Below are 18,871 nucleotides of genomic sequence, written 5' to 3' on the forward strand. Positions count from 1 at the left end.
TCCAAGTTATTCTGTGTCTCAGAATATATGAGTATGAGAGAGTTGGAACCAAAAAGACAACCTAACTAAGACTTGGTGTCAATAATTGCAAGCAGTATGGTTCTAGCATTAGGCTTTTAGGCATGGACAGTAATTAAAGTTTCCCATTGCCTGAAAGAAATGCAATGAGCTTTTAGGAGCAAAGATGACAAGGTACCAGGACATGACTGTTAAGGTACAAGAAGCCACGTGCCCTTCTCGTGAGTGGAAGAGGCTGAGGAGCTAGGCTTTGAAGGGTGATGGCAAGCTTTGCTCACCTGTAGATGTCTCGGGCCATTCCAAAGTCTCCAATCTTGGCCACTCTTCCAGGGCCTGGACAGGTCAAGAGGCAGTTCCTGGCGGCAATGTCCCTGGGAAGAAGGAAACAAGAAAACAAATTTCCTAATTTTATCCCTGGGAAAATAAATGTATAATGTCCACTATTGGGATTTTCACCTCCAAATAAAGTTCAAAGAGTTCCCTCCTTTGCCCTTTATTTCCTTTTTTATATTATACTATGGTATGAAAGAAATAGCTGTACCAGTTCTAGTTCTCAGGACCAAAAGGGAAATGGAAAAGGATTAGAGAAGATGATGGAAAATGTTTAAGGGAATCATAATAACGAAAAACTATAATAGGAACTTGAATTTATTGGTTATTTACTAACAGCTAAGCATTGTTCTAAGTGTTTCATATCTACCCTCACAACAACCATATGAGACACTAAAAAACACCAAACCTGTTGCCATCAAGTCGATTCCAACTCATAGAGACCCTATAGGACACAGTAGAACTGCCTCTTAGGGTTTCTAAGGAGTGGCTGGTGGATTTGAACTGCTGACATTTTGGTTAGCAGCCTGAGCTCTTAACCACTCTTATTCTCATCTTATTAAAAATAAATAAATAAAAGTAAAAGCAGATAATAACCCATTGCTGTAAAATCGATTCTGACTCATATCGACCCTATAGGACAGAGCAGAACTGCCCCATAGGGTTTCCAAGGCTGTAAATCTTTATGGAAGCAGACTGCCACATCTTTCTCCCACAGAGTGGCTGGTGGCTTTGAACTGCCAACCTTTTGGTTAGCAGCCAAGCACATAACCACTGTGCCACCAGGGTTCCTGTAAAAAGCAGATAATAGAAAATTCCATTTGGCCTTAGACTATTGTCTTATATGGAGGGCTAGCTGGTTTCTGCCAGTTGTCTGAAAGGAGTATTTTGGAATATGTCATCTATGGCATCAAGTTCAAGTATGTTAAGATAGTACCTAAGTTTTTCTATTTTTTTTTTTTTAATAAGTTATTATAGTGCTTACATCCATGATTTTTATCTAAGCCTGTGTCATGGATTGAATTATGTCCCCCCCAAAATACCTGTATCAATTTGGCTGGGCCATAATTTCCAGCATTGTGTGGTTGTCCTCCATTTTGTGACTGTAATTTTATGGTAAAAGGGTTAGGGTGGGATTGTAATACCACTCTTATGCAGGTCACATCCCTGATCCAATGTAAAGGAAGTTTCCCTGGGGTGTAGCCTGTACCACCTTTTATCTCTCAAGAGATGAAAAGGTAAGGGAAGCAAGTCGAGAGTTGGGGACCTCATACCACCAAGAAAGCAGCATCAGGAGCAGAGCATGTCCTTTGGACCTGAGGTCCCTGTGCCTGAGAAGCTCCTGGACCATGGGAAGATTGAGGACAAGGACCTTCCTCCAGAGCTGACAGAGAGAGAAAACCTTCCCCTGGAGCTGATGCCTTGAATTTGGACTTTTAGCCTACTTCTCTGTGAGGAAATAAATTTCTCTTTGTTAAAGCCATCCAGTTGTGGTGTTTCTGTTACAGCAGCACTAGATGACTAACACAGCCTGAATGCTGTAAGCTGTATGCACCATAGCTATATGAAGACTCATTCCTTTCTAGGTATAAACATTGTCTTCTCTGTTGTTCTAGTCTACATGGCCTCTTTCCTGCCATGCCTCTAAGCCATGATCAGAAGCTTTCCAAGACTCATATCTTGTGATCTCTGACTACTTCCCCATCCTTGACATACATGTGGGAATGAATGATACAGCCAGAAGAAACCTGGAATGGGTCTCTAATAATATTAAAGTTTGGACAGAAAAGAAGAAGTACTTAGGGGAGCATAAGTTTTCATATTTTCAACTGGTTTCATGAAGGTCCTGATCTTTGGTGGAGAAAGGACATGGAAAATAAACAACTGGCTGTTAAGACAGTATTTTAAAAATAGGATTTGTATTGGGCAATCATGGCTTAGGATACCAGCGTGAGAGATGGATGTTGTTAATGTCACTAACCCAATCAAGGAGGTTTAAATTGGATTTTGAGGGACAGTGGTGCATAAAATGTCTCAATAAAACTATAAAACCTTAATGTGGATGGCATCAAAAAAGAAGAGAAAATCTAAGATATATAGCCATTAATTCTGAAGAGAAATAGTGAAGCAGACAAAGAACAATATTTATGGCTCCAGAAAGGTCTTTATGCTGGTGTGTATGGTATGGATGTTTTAAAAATGCACTTGAATTTAATGGCACAAAGTGAATGGAATATCATATAAGACACAAGGAACTGGTAGACTGACACAGAATACTTTAGACAGCAGTAAACCATAATCAAGGGAAACAGGTCTGATAAAAAAAATGAGTGTGTGTGGATCAGCTGAGGGAGTTTCATTTTGAATTGAGGAGGTAGGTGTACATGTATGGAAGTCCATGAATCTTAGGGACAGAAAAAGGGTGTTGAGAGAGAGAGAATTAGCAGCAATACTGTTGTGGGAGTACATTGCAGACCACTTAGCCAGTTAGAAGATGTAAATGATGCTTTCTGATACAAATTACCAAATTGTCCTAGAAGAAAATCTTTGATTGAAATGGACAATTTGGGCTAGAAGTCTCTTTTTGCTTAAAGAAGACCATCTGGTACATTTTTGATTCGATATTTGACAATTTTATTCCTCAAAAAAGATAAAAAGAGCAAGGAACTATTACTCTGGGATCTAATTCTGACCTTCAGTAACTATCTGGGGTTGTGGAGGTGATAGGAATCTTGAAAGAACGTGGTTCTGTTATCATCTATAATAAGGAAACACTGGATAGAGTCATAATGTATCATGACTTTAGGAAAGCAGGTTTCAAAATGTCAGAGGAAAGATGGATATGATCCCTCAGCCGGAGAATCTGACTGCCATGGGGTGGAGATTAAGAAGTAGAAACAGCCTCAGTGAGACTTGAAGGGAGACACCTGATGTCACCACAGCATCTGCACAGTTGCTCTCAGATGACTCCAGACTTAAAAAAAAAGCAAGCGGTGGAAAGAAGGGTGTCTAGCCAAAAAAGAGTTCCATACATGGTCCAACCGTGTAACAACTGAGCAACGATAAAGGGCAGGGTTGAGATATGTGGAAAATCGTGAGTACAACCAAAACAGTAAGAACAGCAGTGCAGGACTGACCTGCCCTTTGATGCAGAGGATGTAGCTTTGGATGAGGACATAAGGCACTGTTCCAGCTCCTGTTTTGCTTCTTTATTCCTATCAAGCAGAATGCCCCTCAAGTTGGAAAGGTTTGGAATCAAGAGGAAGAATTGCAGACCAACATGATGAAATGACAGGAAAAGGATAAGCTATTGTGAGAGCATTTATTGCCTCATCTCAGGGGTGACTTTGGGCACGCAAGCAAGTATATTTCTTGATCTTTAGTGTCTCCACTTGCATTAAGTAGAAAACACAGCTTCCTATCTACTTACATGCTCTTTCATTTCTAAACACATATAAATGAGAAAACCAGTTCACTTCAAGTCAGTTCTGACTCATGACGACCCCATGTGTGTCTGAGTAGAACTGCGCTCCATAGGGTTTTCAATGGCTAATTTTTCAGAAGCATGTCACCAGGCCTTTCTTCCCAAGGTACCTCACGGTGGACTCAAACCTCCAACTTTTCATTCAGCAGCTGAGTGTGTTAACCATTCCTACCACCCAGGGGCTCCTATAGCACCTCTTATATTCTACTTTGTACATTACATATTCTAATAATTATGAACATGCCTTATAGTCTTTGAAGACATGGGTTAATAAATGTTAGTTAACCAGATTATTATGTATTAAATTAGAAGCAAATCATGAGAAACAACTTTTCGAAGAACCTAGTAATCTACTTCGGATTTCAGATTCAGGGCGTCAGCTGAGAAGGTAACCAACAGCCACAAGGAAAGAAATATATGTAGTCTATGATGTTTATTGGACAATATTCTATTGTTATCCATAGGGTTTTCACTGGCTAGTTTTTTTTTGGAAATAGGTTGCCAGGTCCTTCTTCCTAGTCTGTCTTAATCTGGACGCTCCAGTGAAACGTCTCTAGCACCAGTGGAATAGCTCCTACTATCACAGCGACGTGCAAGCCACCATAGTACAACAAATTGACAGACGAATGGTTCAGGGACTGGACAATATTTTTTTCTGTTATATAGGGTCACTATGAGTTGGAGACAACTCGATGGTACCTAACAACAACGATGATGTTTATAGCATCGAAGGTGAACATGATATTCTAATTCAAATACCATTTAAACAAGGTTTATATGTAGTAGAAGAATGAAGTGAGAAGAAAATAATCATTATGCTCCATTTCAGAATATTTTAGAAAAAACTTAATTTGTCCAACAAACATTTATTGTACCCTCACTATATGCAAAAGATAAAAAAAAGAATAAAATGGATCCTGGCCTTCCAGTTACCCCTAGTCAACTACTGTGAAAATATGAACTCAGTTAACTTCCCCTGAGGAGCCAAATTTTCTAGACTGGGGAAATCTCACAGGATATAGGGCTTGAACCTTCCATTCCAAGATCCAGGCAGGAGTTCAGGCAGGTGGTCAAAAGTAACTCACCAAAGTTTCCAGTGCTGGTATCGATGTTTTGTGATACCCATTTCACATATGGAACAAATGAAACCCTGATAAAGTATCACCCCAGAGACAAGGCTGAACCATTAGATTCAGAAACTCTGGTGAGGAATCTATTACTCTAATTTTGAGAAGGGATGCATGGGGAAGCACAGAGAAGGTGGAGGAAACAGCAAGGCCACTTAGACTCACCGGTGGATGAAGTGGTTTTCCTCTAAATACTGACAGCCACAGGCAATGTCGCGGGCTACGTGCAGCAGGTCCAGCATGGCCAGGGAGGATGGCTGATTCTGCAGGACACAGAAGCCATCCACTGATGAGAAGTTCATGGGGCACAGGAGAAGGTCTGGAATGCTAGTTTTGCTCACAAGGAGCAAAGGTGAATATGCTGCCCACTAGGGGTTCTCAAACAGGCTGATGGTTCTTGATGAGCGGGGCATACTCCCTACAGAAAATTCATGCTCTCATGGCTCTCATATTTTGATCTTCTTCTACCTAAGAAACTCAGACCTCCTTTACTTTTATCCTCATTGCATCTCTGATAGGGGAGGGCAAAGACTGGGCTTTGTAGTTCTGAGGTGCCCACAGGGGAGTCACCCACCATGGTTGGTCCATTTATTGAACCATGGATGTTCCATAAATATTGGGTGGTAGGTTGATTATAGCTCTGAACTAGGATTTACCTGGAGGGAGATGATTCAAATTCCTAAATAAGAAAACAGGCAAATAACCCCCATAGAGTCCAGGTCAGGGTGTAGATTCTAAGCTGACTAGGGGTTTTCTGAGACAGCCACAGATCAGGGCCTTCCCTAGGGCTCCTTTGAGCACTGGCATTGGCCTCAGGGGGAGGGGTGGGGAGGAAGGAGTCATGCTTCTCTAGACCATGTTTCAATTCTGGGGGGACAACTTAGGGGCCTGTGGAACATACAGCCATGTCTTACATCCAGTAGAGCAATTCCACATACATTATCTCTGATACAACATCCTGTATGGTGGGTAAGGAAGAAATGGTTATCTCCATGTTAAAGGTGAGAAGGCTGAGGGCTCACAGAGGTTAAGTGACTCACCCCAGTTCACAGAGCTAATAAGGGTAGAGCTAAAACTGCCCAGAGCTGGAATTTCAGGATTCAGGTTGGGGGAGGCAGGATTCTAGGTGTTAAAACTGAGCTTCTTAGGACAGAGTGCCAGAGAAGGGATGGAGTACAAGCCAATGCAGTACACAGCATTCAAATGAATACAGAATTCAGTACTCAAGCCCAGGAAGCAGTGTATTTCCATGGTCAGTTGAGTTGGTCTGAGTTTCAATCTCCACTCATCCTTACTGGCTGTGTGACTTTGGGCAAGTTACTCAGTCTCTTTCCACACCATAGTTTCCTCTTCTGTGAAATTGGCGTGATAGTGTTGCCCTCAGTGGATTGTTACAAGGATCCACATGAAGAAATTAGTGTAGTGCCACAGAGTAAGTGCTTAACAAAGGGATCTGCAATTATCATTGGGGTTATTACATGGGGGGCTGAAAGGGTCTTAGGAAATAGTTCCTTGGGTTTGGCTTTTCAAAAAACCTTGTTAGAGTTGAAAGTACTGGGCCCTGTGGGTGGGGTGGTCCCTATGTCCTGGGAAAAATAAAATTCGTCTATTTCTAAAGGAAATATTCATCCATTTGTTACACATTAACTAAATACTGACTAACCTGTTGCTGTCGAGTTGATACTGACTCACAGCAACCCTATAGTACAGAGTAGAACTGCCCCACAGAGTTTCCAAGGGGCAGCTAGTGGATTCAAACTACCAACCTTATGGATAGCAGCCGAGTTCTTAATTACTACACCACCAGGTCTGTGCTATGGCATTAGACATATTTTTTCTCTCTCTGAGAAAATCCTTTTCTGTGCCTACAAAGGGATGGCTTGGTCCCAGCTGTGGTAGAGGCGTGAGGAAAATTCTCTTCACTCGAGTCTGTTTGTGTCTCTGCCTTCATCACTCAGGATGTCTCCAGTGCTCCACGAGCTGGGAGGCTGCAGGGACTAAATCTTCCCAGACATCACCCTTGGGCCAGGTTTATCTGGCTCCCTGTCTTTGGCTGCTCTAAGCAAATTAACTGCTCCACTAATGAGATGGCACGGAAGCAGATCACGGTTGGCAACCTGAGAGGCGTGTGTGTATATAGTTAGGAAAGGAAAGAGGAGTTGTGGGTTGTTTCCACCTTTTGGCTATTGTGGAAAGTGCTGCAATGAACATTGGTGTACAGGCAACCAGATATTCTTAATTCAGTCATGGTTGTGGACACATGCTGTTGGTACTCAGAGAGGGTCTTGTCCAGTATTTTCCAAAGCGAGTTTGTGATAAAGAATTCAAAGGTCAAACAGGTATAGGAATTCTTGGATTAAGCAGGTGTCTTTATGACAGGACCTATCAGAGTTTTGACTATATGATAACAGGTACTGAGAAGCTATAAGATGAATAGCACACAGTGGGTCCCAAGTTTCACCAAAGAATTTATGCTGAAAGCTCTCATGCTGTGTAGCATCTCAGAGCGCTTGTGGCCCATCCTTTCAGGGACACTGTTTAGACCAATATCCTATTTTTATAGGTGAGAAAACCGAGGTGCAGGGAGGTGTAATGCTTCATTTGGTGTCACAGCTTCTGAGGGGGCTATACCCGAAGGACATTGTTGTTAGTTGCTGTTGAGTTGATTCCAACTAATGATGACCCTATAAGTAAAGAGTAGAACTACTCCATAGGGCTTTCAAGGCTGTGACCTTTCAGAAGCAGATTGCTAGGCCTGTCTTCCGAGGCATCTGTAGGTGGGTCAAACTGCCAGTCTTTCGGCTAGGAGTTGAACACTTTAACCATTTCTGCCACCCGGGGACTCTGTACCCAAAGGGCCCATAAAAAAACCCCAGGGCAATACATACTATTTTATACCAATAAAAGACTCCCGGGGAGCTGTGAGTGAAGTTCTGGGCTTTCTGTCATAGGGTGACGTTAGCCTTTCTCTGTTTTCCCAGGGTTGGGGAGGTGTCCACTGCTTTTGTGGTGCATGTCTTCCTGTGGCCATCATGGTCCAGTGGCTCTTGAGGAAGCCAAGATCCCACTCAGGGGGTCTTCTCTGCTCTCATCCCTAGTGCCCTGAGCCTGCTGGAGACCCTGGCAGTGAGAGGAGTGAGTGGGTGGACTCCAGGCCTGCCCCGTGTGTTGTATTTTAAAATTTAGAATCACCACTGAGATGTTCTAGTCTAAGCTCTGGACTTCACGTGTACAGATATGGAGGTTAGAGCAGGGAGTTGACTGCCTTTAGTCACGAGGTTGTCTAGTGGCCAAGCTTGGGACTCTAGGTTTATTCACTTCCCCAAGCCCTATGCCCTTAGCCACAGCACATATGCAGCACCTCCCTCAATATTTTAACACTTTTATTTTATTGTAAAACTGCCAGGTCGGGATGGCCAGGTGTTACTATACCTATTTGAGAGATCAGTAGTGGAAAGTGGGGCCTTCCAGGAATGAATGTAGGCTGACTTGCCCCAGGTCAGCTGGCTGAGTGAGTGCCATGACTGTCATGAAGCCCACCTCTGTGCTTGTCTCTAGCTTGGTTTTCCAGAATCAGCAGCCCATAATAATGGATTCAGGTTCCAGAATCCATTGCATAAAGCTTGTGCAATTTCTCAGGGCCATGGCTTGGCCATGGTCCACCTCTGTCCACAACCCCAAGTCCGAGTCAAGGGCTGCCTCCCTTGGTCCTGTTGAGTATGTTGCTTTCCAGGCCACCTACTGCTGCTCCTTCTCCTTTCCTTGGCAAACTACTGGAGGAAGAACTGGTTTTCACTCACCGGGCGAGGGCGGGTCTCTCGAAGGAAAGACTTGAGGTCCCCTCCTGCCATGAGCTCCAGCAAGATAAAGCGGGGCAGGGCTTGAAGACTCACCCCGATACAGCGCACGATGTTCTGGTGGTTGAATTTGCTGCAGAGCACAGGGTGAAACCGAATTTAAGTGAGCTCAGAATCTGGGAAAATCTAAACAAGTGGAAAGTGCAGGATATGAGATTATGTTTTTTAGTAGCCACACCATGTAAATGGATTCTGTAAATATGTGCACCAGGCCCCATGCTGAGCTGCTGCCAAAGACTCTCTGCTGAGCAGTGGGAAGAGCCAGAGGCAGGCTGACAGGAGTGCACTCACAGGGGTGGATTTGATTGACAGTGGGAGGCTGTGCAGGTGCCAGGGGGAGAATGTGAGATGGGGCAGGAGAGTGTTCTTCCCGGATGTCATGGACTGGCTGCTAGGGTTCATGTTTGAGTTCTCTGAGGGGGACCTAAGGCAGAAGCTGAGGAAACTATTTCCATGAGGGACCTGTGAAACCTGCCAGGTGACAGAGAGCCAGGTTGAGGACGTTTCACCTGCTTGTCCTTGGAATCTTGTGTGGGTTCCTCATGGGGAGGGGCCCCGGTCAGGAAAATGGGCCTGAGGTTTTTTTTTTTTTTGCTGTTGTTAACATGATCCTATCAGGACGTACAGGGTAGTGGGGCCAGGGAACTCCACATGGGCACACACGAGTGTGCATACACACACACATGCATATACACAAGCACACACAGGCATGCACGCACATACACACAGGCACATGCGCACAAGCATGTACTGCCACAAGCACATACACGTGCACACACAGTTAAAAGGCTGGGTGACTGTATACAGAAGTATAAACATGCTAATTGTTAGTAGTCATGAATGGTGAGATCGAGTAATTTGGGTCTCCTGCCATATAATCTTACACTTTCCAAATCTTATTCAATAATCATGGATTACATGTATAATCAAAAAATGAATAAGTTATATTTATGGCAAGGTGCTGACCCCATTGGGTATCCTTCTGTGGCTCTTGGCCCCATAAGCACATCACAGTACTGGCCTGGTCTCCTTCCCCTGCCACTTCCACCAAAGGAAGATACTGTGCTGCCCCAGCCTGTTAGGATGTGTGAGGTGTCCCAGTGCAATGGGCTCCACAAGGCCTAGCCAGACCTTGGTGTCCAACATCTGGCTCCCCCTTCAGCAGACACCCTTAAGAGACTGGGCTGCTGAGGTTCCCAGCTTAGGGGCCCTGGCTTAAATCTAGACCTGGGAGCCACAAGTTAGAGGGCACAGCCAGCTGAGATTGCCCTTCCGACTTGGACCCAGGGTGGGGCAGCCTTCCATCACACTGGAGCACGTTTCCTTTATAGTAGGCCTAAGAGCTGGGGCCAGTGAAGGGCATGGGAAAGTGTACTTGGACAGAGATTATAGCTTCTACTGCCAAAAAACTAGCATGCTCTATTTCTCAAGAAAAAGTGAGGGAAGCAGAATGGATGGATGACACAGGGATGTTGGGTACAGGCAGAATCGTATCAGTCTGGTTAAGAGACCATGGAAATTTTTTCCTGAGATAAGTGTTCTGGGGATGAACCTCACTGGTAAGAAATGGCAAGAATTTTGGGGTCCCATGTTGGGGAGAAAGGGACATGCCTGAGGACATCAACACCATTTCCCTCGGAGACGTCTATGTTAGAAACATCTCCATGCTCTTTATGGGGGTGAGGAGGGGACATGGGGGGTGTCTGTCTGTGGCTTTACCTGATGATCAGAGCTTCCATGAGGAAATCCAGTTCGTCCTGTTCTGAACACACCTCTGGCAGTGTCTGGGCACAGAAGGGGAGGGTGGAAAGGAGGAAAAGGGCTGTGAGCGGCAGGAGTGAGAGGCTGTCAGGTGAGAGCTGAAGACTATAGACCTGCAGAGCTCCTGGGTGGCATACAGTTAATGCACTCAGCTGCTAACCAGAAAGTTGGAGGTTCGAGTCCACTCAGCTGCACCTCAGAAGAAAGGCCTGACAATCTACTGCTGAAAAAAAACAGCCATTGAAAACCCTATGGCACATAGTTCTGTTCCGACGTACATGGGGTTGTCTGACATACACTACTCAACAACTGATTATAGAGACTGTGAGCTAAGGTCAGATTCAAAGGGGTCCCCCTTTTACCTTGACAGCCACTTGCAGGGGGCCTGGGTCGTTGGGCATTCCAGACACCTGGCCTTCGTACACCTCCCCAAATGCTCCATGGCCCAGACCCCTGTGGAAAGGAGAAGACAGGTGAGGCAGAGTCAGGCTGGGCCACAAGAAATGGGCAGCTGGGGCCCCAGAGCCTGAGAGTCCCACTTAGTGGATAGGCCAAGCGACCAAGGGTAACAGAGACACTCAAAGGAACTGCCTTCAACCTGACTTTACTAGGCAATCTTGGGCCTCAATTTCTGTACCTGAAAATGGAAAGAAAGCTTCCAGCCAGGGATTCAAGACAATGGCCAATTTTCATTCTTTCAGTGAACTCTTACTGAAACTCTGATATTTGCAGGGACAAGTTGGTGAGTAAGACACGGTCCTTGCCTGGGAGGGACAGGCCATAGGCACAGGGGGCTCTGGGAGCTCGGAGGAGGGGCATGCCCTGCCTGAAGGGGGAGGGGCCAGGAAGGCTTCCTGAGGGAGGGGACACCTGAATGAATTAAAAAAAAAAATTAACTGTGTTAAAATATATATAACAAAAATTTGCCATTTTAATCATTTTTCTGCATATAATCAGTGGCATTACTTACATTCATCACGTTGTGCTACCATCATTACTATCCACTTCCAAAAGTCTTTCATCAGCCCAGACACTCAACACCCCTTCAACAATAAAGCCCCATCACCCCAGGGCCCCTGCCCTGGTAATCACTAACAAGCTTTGGTCTCTACACACTTGCTTACCCTAGATATTTCAGTAAGTGGGATCATATGATATTTGCCCTTCTGTGTCTGACTTAGTTCACTCAGCATAATGCCTTCAAGGTTTACTAATGTTGTAGCATATACTAGAACTACCTGAATGGATTTTGAGGGAGCTCTGGTTCTTCCCATTGAGGCTTCCCCCCTTCCTATAAACTCCATGAATACACATGGGGTGTTAAAGTGGACAAATAACAATGCCCCCAAAGGCCTCTAAACGTTAAGTTTTGTCCCCCCTGGGGTGAGGGGGGCCCAGGGGTGGCTTTGCTGGCCTGTTGAGACTGGAGGAATCGTGGTGCTGTGATATTGCCCGACCCCCAGGGCCCCTCCAGAGGAAGGCGGAGGCGCTCACCGGATGAGGGTGATGTTTTTCCGTGGCACCTCCTTCAGGTCACTGATGGAGGAGATCTTGCCGGCAAAGCAGTAGTTGGGGTTGTAGTCAGTCATGATGGTCGAGGTGCGGAGTTTGCTCAGCTTGTACTCGGGGCTCTGCAGCTCCATCTGCATGGCTTGCAGTTCCTGGTGCTTCCGGCGGTACACTGCAGACAGATGGTGGTCAGCTAGAGGCGGCCTGGCCCTTGATGCCCAGCACAGGACACCTCCTCCAGGAAGCCCTCCTGGAGCTCCATCTTCTCTCCTGACCTTTAACTCTTTCCATCACACTTAGTAATACTAACAATAATGATTAGAGCTGTGAAAGTGTAACTTTGATAGAAACATGGTCAAAAGTAAAAAGCAAAGCTTAAAATGATAGAAATGGAAAAGATTTTATTGCTATTATACAGGAGCAAAGTCACAGTAGCCTGCGTCCTCTGAGAAGAGACACAAGATGGGATTAAATGCATAAGGAGTTTATTACGAGGAAATGCCTATGTGAGAAAATGGGGGAGGCAGCCAGGAAGGCTCAGAGAGCCCAGGACTACAGTGCAAATCGGACCCAAGCAGGGGAGTAAAGTTGAGTAGAAGCCCCCTAGAGGACCATGTAGCCTAAGGAAGTTATGGCCAGGCTGTGGGAGAATCCTAGAGTCAAAGTCAGCCATCAGAGGAGTCACATGTCCCCTGGGAGTAGGCATGCCTGGTGTTTCTGCTATGCTCAGTCACTGGGTGGGCACCCCGGGGGAAGTGTGGCTTTGCTGCAAACAGGGAGATGGATCTGAGAGTGGAGAGGCCTCAGCCGTTGGCCACCTGTGCGGCTGCAGCTGGGAAGGTTGCCCAGCGTGTGGCCGTGTGGGGAAGAGAGGGCTCAACTAGTGTCTGAGGACTGGTTCTAATCCCACCTGTTACTTACATGCTGGGTGACACTGGTCAGGCCATTTGACCTCTTTGGACCTCAGTTTCCTTCCCTATAAGCAGAGATAGTCACTCCTGCCCTGCTTCCCTACCCCTACTCCCCACACCCTGGGGTTGTTATAGCAAATGAATTCATGACCATAAAATGGTTTTTGAAAAATTCCAAAGAGCATTACCAATGTGAGTGACCATCACCACATCTCCCTACACTTGAGGGTATTCTGTAAGGCAAATTCTGTAAGGCAGGGAGAGATGGAAACCCAGAGGGAGGACTCGGGTGTAAATCCAGCCCCACCACTTACTGGCCAGGGCAAGTTCCCTCGTCCATGAAATGTGCCCACCATCATCACAGGGCTGTTTGAGGATTTAATGAACTAAAATGTGTACATCGCCTGGCAACATAGTAAGTGCGCAACAAGTGCTGGCTCTTATACCCTGAAACCCACTGTCTACCCTGCAGATTCCCCGCCCAGGGTGCTGGCTGAGCCTCCCCTCTGCCTTCCTTCATGTCCCTGTGCCTCTACCCTGGGAGCATGCTCACCCCCTGCAGCCTCCAGACCCAGGAGGAAGACACTCAGGGCCAGTGTTCCACTCTCCCTGCTTGGCTTGGTGGGGCCTGGGCAACAGCAGGCTCAATGTGTCACACATGCAGCGACCCAAGGTGGAAGCTGCGTCCATTAAAGCACAGGGTCTGATGAGAGCTGAAGGCAAAGTCTGGGGGTGAGCTGTAGCCACTGGGGCAACTTCTGAAGGGAAACACCCACCCCTGTCCTCCGTGAGAAGCCAGGAGGCCACACACAGGGATGAGGTTCTGAATCAGGGGTCCTCTGGGGAGCCACAGCTGCTCTAGTTGGTGGAGGTGGGGTAGTTCTGTTTTGGCTTGGCCTGAGTTGTCGTAATTACCACTCACCCCTGATTCCAGGAGCTAGTGGACAGAGTGGCATCTGTGGCACCTACAGCCCAATTCTGCCAGAGGTGCCTTCGCTGCCACCCATTGGAAGCCAGGGCCCTGGTACACTCACCGATCATGATGCCGGAGAAAGCCAGGACTAGGGCCGCCACGAGGGCGGAGGTCACAACAGAGAGGATCAGCGAGAGTGGTAGGTGCGGCTCTGGGGTAGGTGACACTGGAAGACAGGTTCCAACAATGCACTGAAAACACACTGATCCCTTGGGAATCTGAGCTGATTCCAAGTAAGAAACAACCTCCACAGCCAGGACAAAAGCCTCCTCTGCTCCCTGTCCCTGGAGGCCAGTCATGCCCTCCCTGTCACGGACTAAGCTCAGCCTGGTTCTGCAGACTTTCAGTGGTAGCTTTGGGGTGGAAGGAAAACTTTACAGGGACAAATATGAAAGTCTGGATTGTTGGTCCAAAACATGAGCTGCACAAGAAAACAATAGTGCATCTGGGAGAGATTTAGGGGCCTTAGATGATGACAAACTCAGTATGGCCCAACAATAGACTGTGCCTGCCAGTAACACACTTGGCTAAATTCACTCCCCCGTGGCCCTCCATGGCACAAGGCCAGCACAGCTCCCTGGTATACCTGGTGCCACCTGGGCACACATGTGGGCATCAGACTTGGCACCAGACACTACATTTCAAAGGGGACATTGACAAACTGGAACACATGCAGAAGTGGGAGGCCAGATGGGGTGGAGTCATGAAACTGTCCTGTATGAAATGATTGAAATCAACTGAAATTATTTGATCTGGAGAAGACTTGGAGGGGGAGGATAAAAGCACTGTCTTATGCTGAGTGAAATTAGTCAGTTGCAAAAGGACAAATATTGTATGAGACCACTATTATAAGAACTCAAGAGGTAGTTTAAACACAGAAGAAAACTTTCTTTGATGGGTACAAGGGTGGAGTGGGAGAGAGGGAAAGGGGTATCCCTTAATTAGATGTAGAAAAGAACTATTTTAGGTGACGGGAAAGACAACACATAATACAGGACAGATCAGCACAACTGAACTAAACCAAAAGCAGTTTCCTGAATAAACCGAAGTTTTATTTATGTTTTCATGGTTCATCCACGTAGTAGCACATAACAGGACTTTGTTTCTCTTCATGGCAGGGTAATACTCCATCGTATGGATATACCACATTTTGTTTATCCATTCATCTGTTGATGGTCACTCGAGTTGTTCCCATCTTTTAGTTCATGAAAAGTGCTGCAATTAACATTGATGTACATGTGTCTCAGTTTCTGCTTTCAGTTTTTTGGGTATATATCTAGGAATGGAATCAAAGTCCAGAGTAGCAGGCGTGGAGGTCTGGGGACAATGCTTTCAGGGGACATCTAGGTCAATTGGCATAAAAAAATCTCTTAAGAAAACATTTTGCATCCCACTTTGGTGAGTGGCATCTGGGGCCTTAAACACTAGTGAGTGGCCATCTAAGATGCATCAATTGGTCTCAACTTACCTGGAGCAAAGGAGAATGAAGAACACCAAAGACAAGGTAATTATGAGCCCGAGAGTCAGAAAGGGCCACATAAATCAGACTACCTCAGCCTGAGACCAGAAGAACTAGATGGTGCCTGGCTACCCTGACAGGGAACAAAACAGAGAATTCCTGATGGAGCAGCAGAGCAGTGGGATACAGACCTCAAATACTTATAAAAAGACCAGACTTAATGGTCTGATTGACTAGAAGGACTCCAGAGGTCATGGTCCCCAGACCTTCTGTTAGCCCAAGACTGGAACCATTCCCAAAGCCAACTCTTCAGACAGGGATTGGACTGGACTATTTTTATAAGACAGAAAACGATACTAATGAGGAGTGAGCTTATTGGCTTAAGTAGACACATGCGACTATGTGGGCAGCTCCTGTCTGGAGTGGAGATGAGAAGGCAGAGGGGGACAGAAGCTGGCTGAATGGACACGGGGAATACAGGGTGGAGAGAAGGAGTGTGCTGTCTCATTAGGGGGAGAGCAACTAGGGAATACATAGGAAGGTGTATATAAATTTTTGTATGAGAGACTGACTTGATTTGTAAACTTTCACTTAAAGCACACACACACACACACACACACACAAGCACTGTCTTTAAACATTGTGCTGGAAAGACAATGTTGTAAGTAAGAAATCCAATGAACGGAACAGGGTTCCCGCTCTGTAACTCCTCACATGGAGCAACATGCCTTGTGAGTAATGAGGTGCCTGCCCTTGGGAATGTTCGAGTGGAAACGGGATGACATCTTGGAGGGAATGTCAGAGGGCGGCTGGGCTATTGTTGTTGGTAGGTGCTATTGAGTCAATTCTGGCTTGTAGTGGCCCCATGTGACAGAGTAGAACTGCCCCACAGGATTTTCTTTTTTTTTTTTTTATTTAATCTTTACAGAAGCAGATCTCTAGGTCTTTCTCCTGTGGAGCGACTTGGTGGGTTCTAACTGCTGACCTTTCACAGCCAAGCCTTTAACAGTTGCTCCACCAGGGCTCCTTAGGATGGAATGACTAGCTTTTTTTTTTTCTTTAAGAGTACAAGTATTAATACAATGAAAACTGCATTATTTTGTACTTTTAACTTAAAGGTAGACTTTTTTTAACTCCCCATTATCTGTCTCCTCCTACCCCCTGGTTACCACAAATCTTTTGTCTCCATGTTTGTACTTCTTCTAGATATTTCATTTAAGTGGGATCATATATTATTCGTCCTTTTGTGTCTGACTTATTTCACTCAGCATGTTTTCATGGTTCAACCGTGTCGTAGCATGTATCAGGACTTGGTTATCCTTTATGGCAGGGTAATACTCCATCGTATGGATATACCACATTTTGTTTATCTATTCATCTGTTGATGGTCACTTGAGTTGTTCCCACCTTTTGGCTCATGAAAAATGGCACAATTAACATTGATGTATGCGTGTCTGTCTGAGTTCCTGCTTTCAGTGTTTTGGGTATTATCTAGGAATGGAATTGCTGGGTCATTGGGTTATAGTAGTTCTATGTTTAACTTTTTGAGAAACTGCCAGTTTTCCAAAGCAACTATACCATTTTGCACTCCCACCAACACTGGATGAGAGCCCCAGATTCTCCACATCCTTGATGACACTTGTTATTTTCAGGACTAAATGACTTTAAAGAGTGTTTCAGGACCCATCGCATACCTTTATATGCTTTTCACGTACAGAGCACCCCTGCTGGGGACAGGCAGGGGAGGGACGGGGGCTTACAAAATCTGAGTCCATGGAAACCAGCTGCATCAATGGGCCAAGCTCAAGCTTGGGCCCCTTCCTCCCCACTTCCCCCTTTTCCCCCCTCACCCTCTTACCGATGCAGGAGACACCGTCCTCAGCCAGCACCGTCCCGTGGTCACAGAAGCAGATGACCTTGTGGCTCTCAGGGTCCATGTGGCACTCATCTACCTCACAGTGACTGCAGTTTAGGTAATGCTTAATATTTACCTCCCCGTGGCCCTCCATCACTGTTGACAAGGAGGCAGGGTCAGCTCCACTGAGCCCTGGAAGACTGCCCTGCACCCCCACTCCCATACTCAGAGGCATCTGGGGCAGGGTTCATGGGAGGCCCAGTTCTGTGCTTTCTCTCTAGCTGGTCACTGTTGGTTATCTGGTCCCTGTTCCTGGGCCTACTGCCACCAGAAGTCCTCTTTGTGGGGAAGTCTTCTGGTGCATCCTGGTGTGTGGATGGAGTTCAGACGAGGACACACGGGTGCCCGTGTATCTCTTTGTGTGGACATGGGCTGGCCCACATGCCTGGCTATCAGGTTGAGTGGGTGCAAGTATGGGTATGGCTTTTGCTGCATTTTCTGGGATAGGCCTGCCTGTTCAGCATTTTGACTCCATGCCCTATCAGACCACACACGCTGTTTTCCAGGACACTTGATAAGTGGAGCTGGCCTAGGGAGGTTTGCTCCTGCTGCCTGGCAGAGGGGGTACCTTTTAAAGCTGGGGTGTACAGGATGCCCAGAGGACTGATGAAGGAAACCCCATCCTCCCCATCCATTTCGGGGTCATTGTTTGAGGCTGCGTTGCCCCCTGTAGCAAACCAGAGAAGAGTTTAACATAGAGGTGGGTGCCAAAGTCTCAACACACATGTGCATCAGTGGGGCATGCAGCTCTGGCCAAGGCCAGTGGGTCAGTGAGGGGCCCTGGGGGTGAGGAGATGAGGGTGGAAGGGAGGCTCAGGCACAGGGGCTCAGTCAGGGCTCGGCTCAATGAATGTCTCTGTGTGGGCCACTTTCCCCTTCCAGCTCCAGGCCAGCTCCCACTGTGGGGGCAGGGGTTTCACCACTCTGCTGGGGCCCCACTGCAAGCAGTCAATGTGAGCAAGAGTTGAATGGTTCTGGCCTCCTCAGGAATGGGTGACTGTCCCCTTGAGCCTCCTGAGGGCAGCAGCAGCAGCGAGGAGCTCTTTTCCTGTCCCATGGGGCCAGGAAGGGGTGGAAAAGATTAGTATCCAGGAGTGGGGCCCCTGTGCCTTAAGGCTCCCGTCCCTCCTTTCACATGGGACTGGGCCATCACTGGGCTCCCCCCTTGGGCTCCTCCCACCCACCCAGGGCTTGGAAAAAAGAGCACAAGGTTAACACAAGCATCTTTCACAGGATGTCAAAGCAAAACACAGGGCACGAACAGCACGTGCAGGCATGCATTGTGTGCTAGTCTGTGGGATGGACGAACACCATGTGCAGGCATGCATCATGTCCTAGTCTGTGGGACGGGTGTGCCATCATCTCCCATCCTCTCGGCTTGCTGTGGGCCCTGCTCTGAAGCTGAGTGGAGCAGCAGGCTCAATGGCCATCTGTGTGCTGAAGGGCTCCGGCTGCGGCTGCCCACAGTGGCCTCAGGAGTTGCTCCCGTCAGCAAGGAGAGTGGTGACTTTCTGGAAGCTGGTGGGC

At 46.7% G+C, this 18,871-nt stretch overlaps 1 protein-coding gene across 1 annotated transcript in view; it reads right to left on the bottom strand.

Annotated features, from left to right (window-relative positions):
* ALK (ALK receptor tyrosine kinase) overlaps positions 1-18,871 on the bottom strand; it is a 1,066,008-nt gene that overhangs the window by 13,040 nt on the left and 1,034,097 nt on the right. The window contains exons 17-25 of the mRNA XM_049904948.1: positions 17,913-18,011; positions 17,288-17,440; positions 14,032-14,136; positions 12,072-12,258; positions 10,940-11,030; positions 10,536-10,600; positions 8,760-8,889; positions 5,125-5,222; positions 297-389 (exon numbers count right to left, since the gene is read on the bottom strand). Coding sequence (XP_049760905.1) covers positions 297-389; positions 5,125-5,222; positions 8,760-8,889; positions 10,536-10,600; positions 10,940-11,030; positions 12,072-12,258; positions 14,032-14,136; positions 17,288-17,440; positions 17,913-18,011 — 1,021 coding nt within the window. The remainder of the gene's footprint in view (positions 1-296; positions 390-5,124; positions 5,223-8,759; positions 8,890-10,535; positions 10,601-10,939; positions 11,031-12,071; positions 12,259-14,031; positions 14,137-17,287; positions 17,441-17,912; positions 18,012-18,871) is intronic.

The sequence above is a fragment of the Elephas maximus genome, chromosome 12 (assembly GCF_024166365.1).
Source record: "Elephas maximus indicus isolate mEleMax1 chromosome 12, mEleMax1 primary haplotype, whole genome shotgun sequence".
NCBI classification, from domain to species: Eukaryota; Metazoa; Chordata; class Mammalia; order Proboscidea; family Elephantidae; genus Elephas; species Elephas maximus.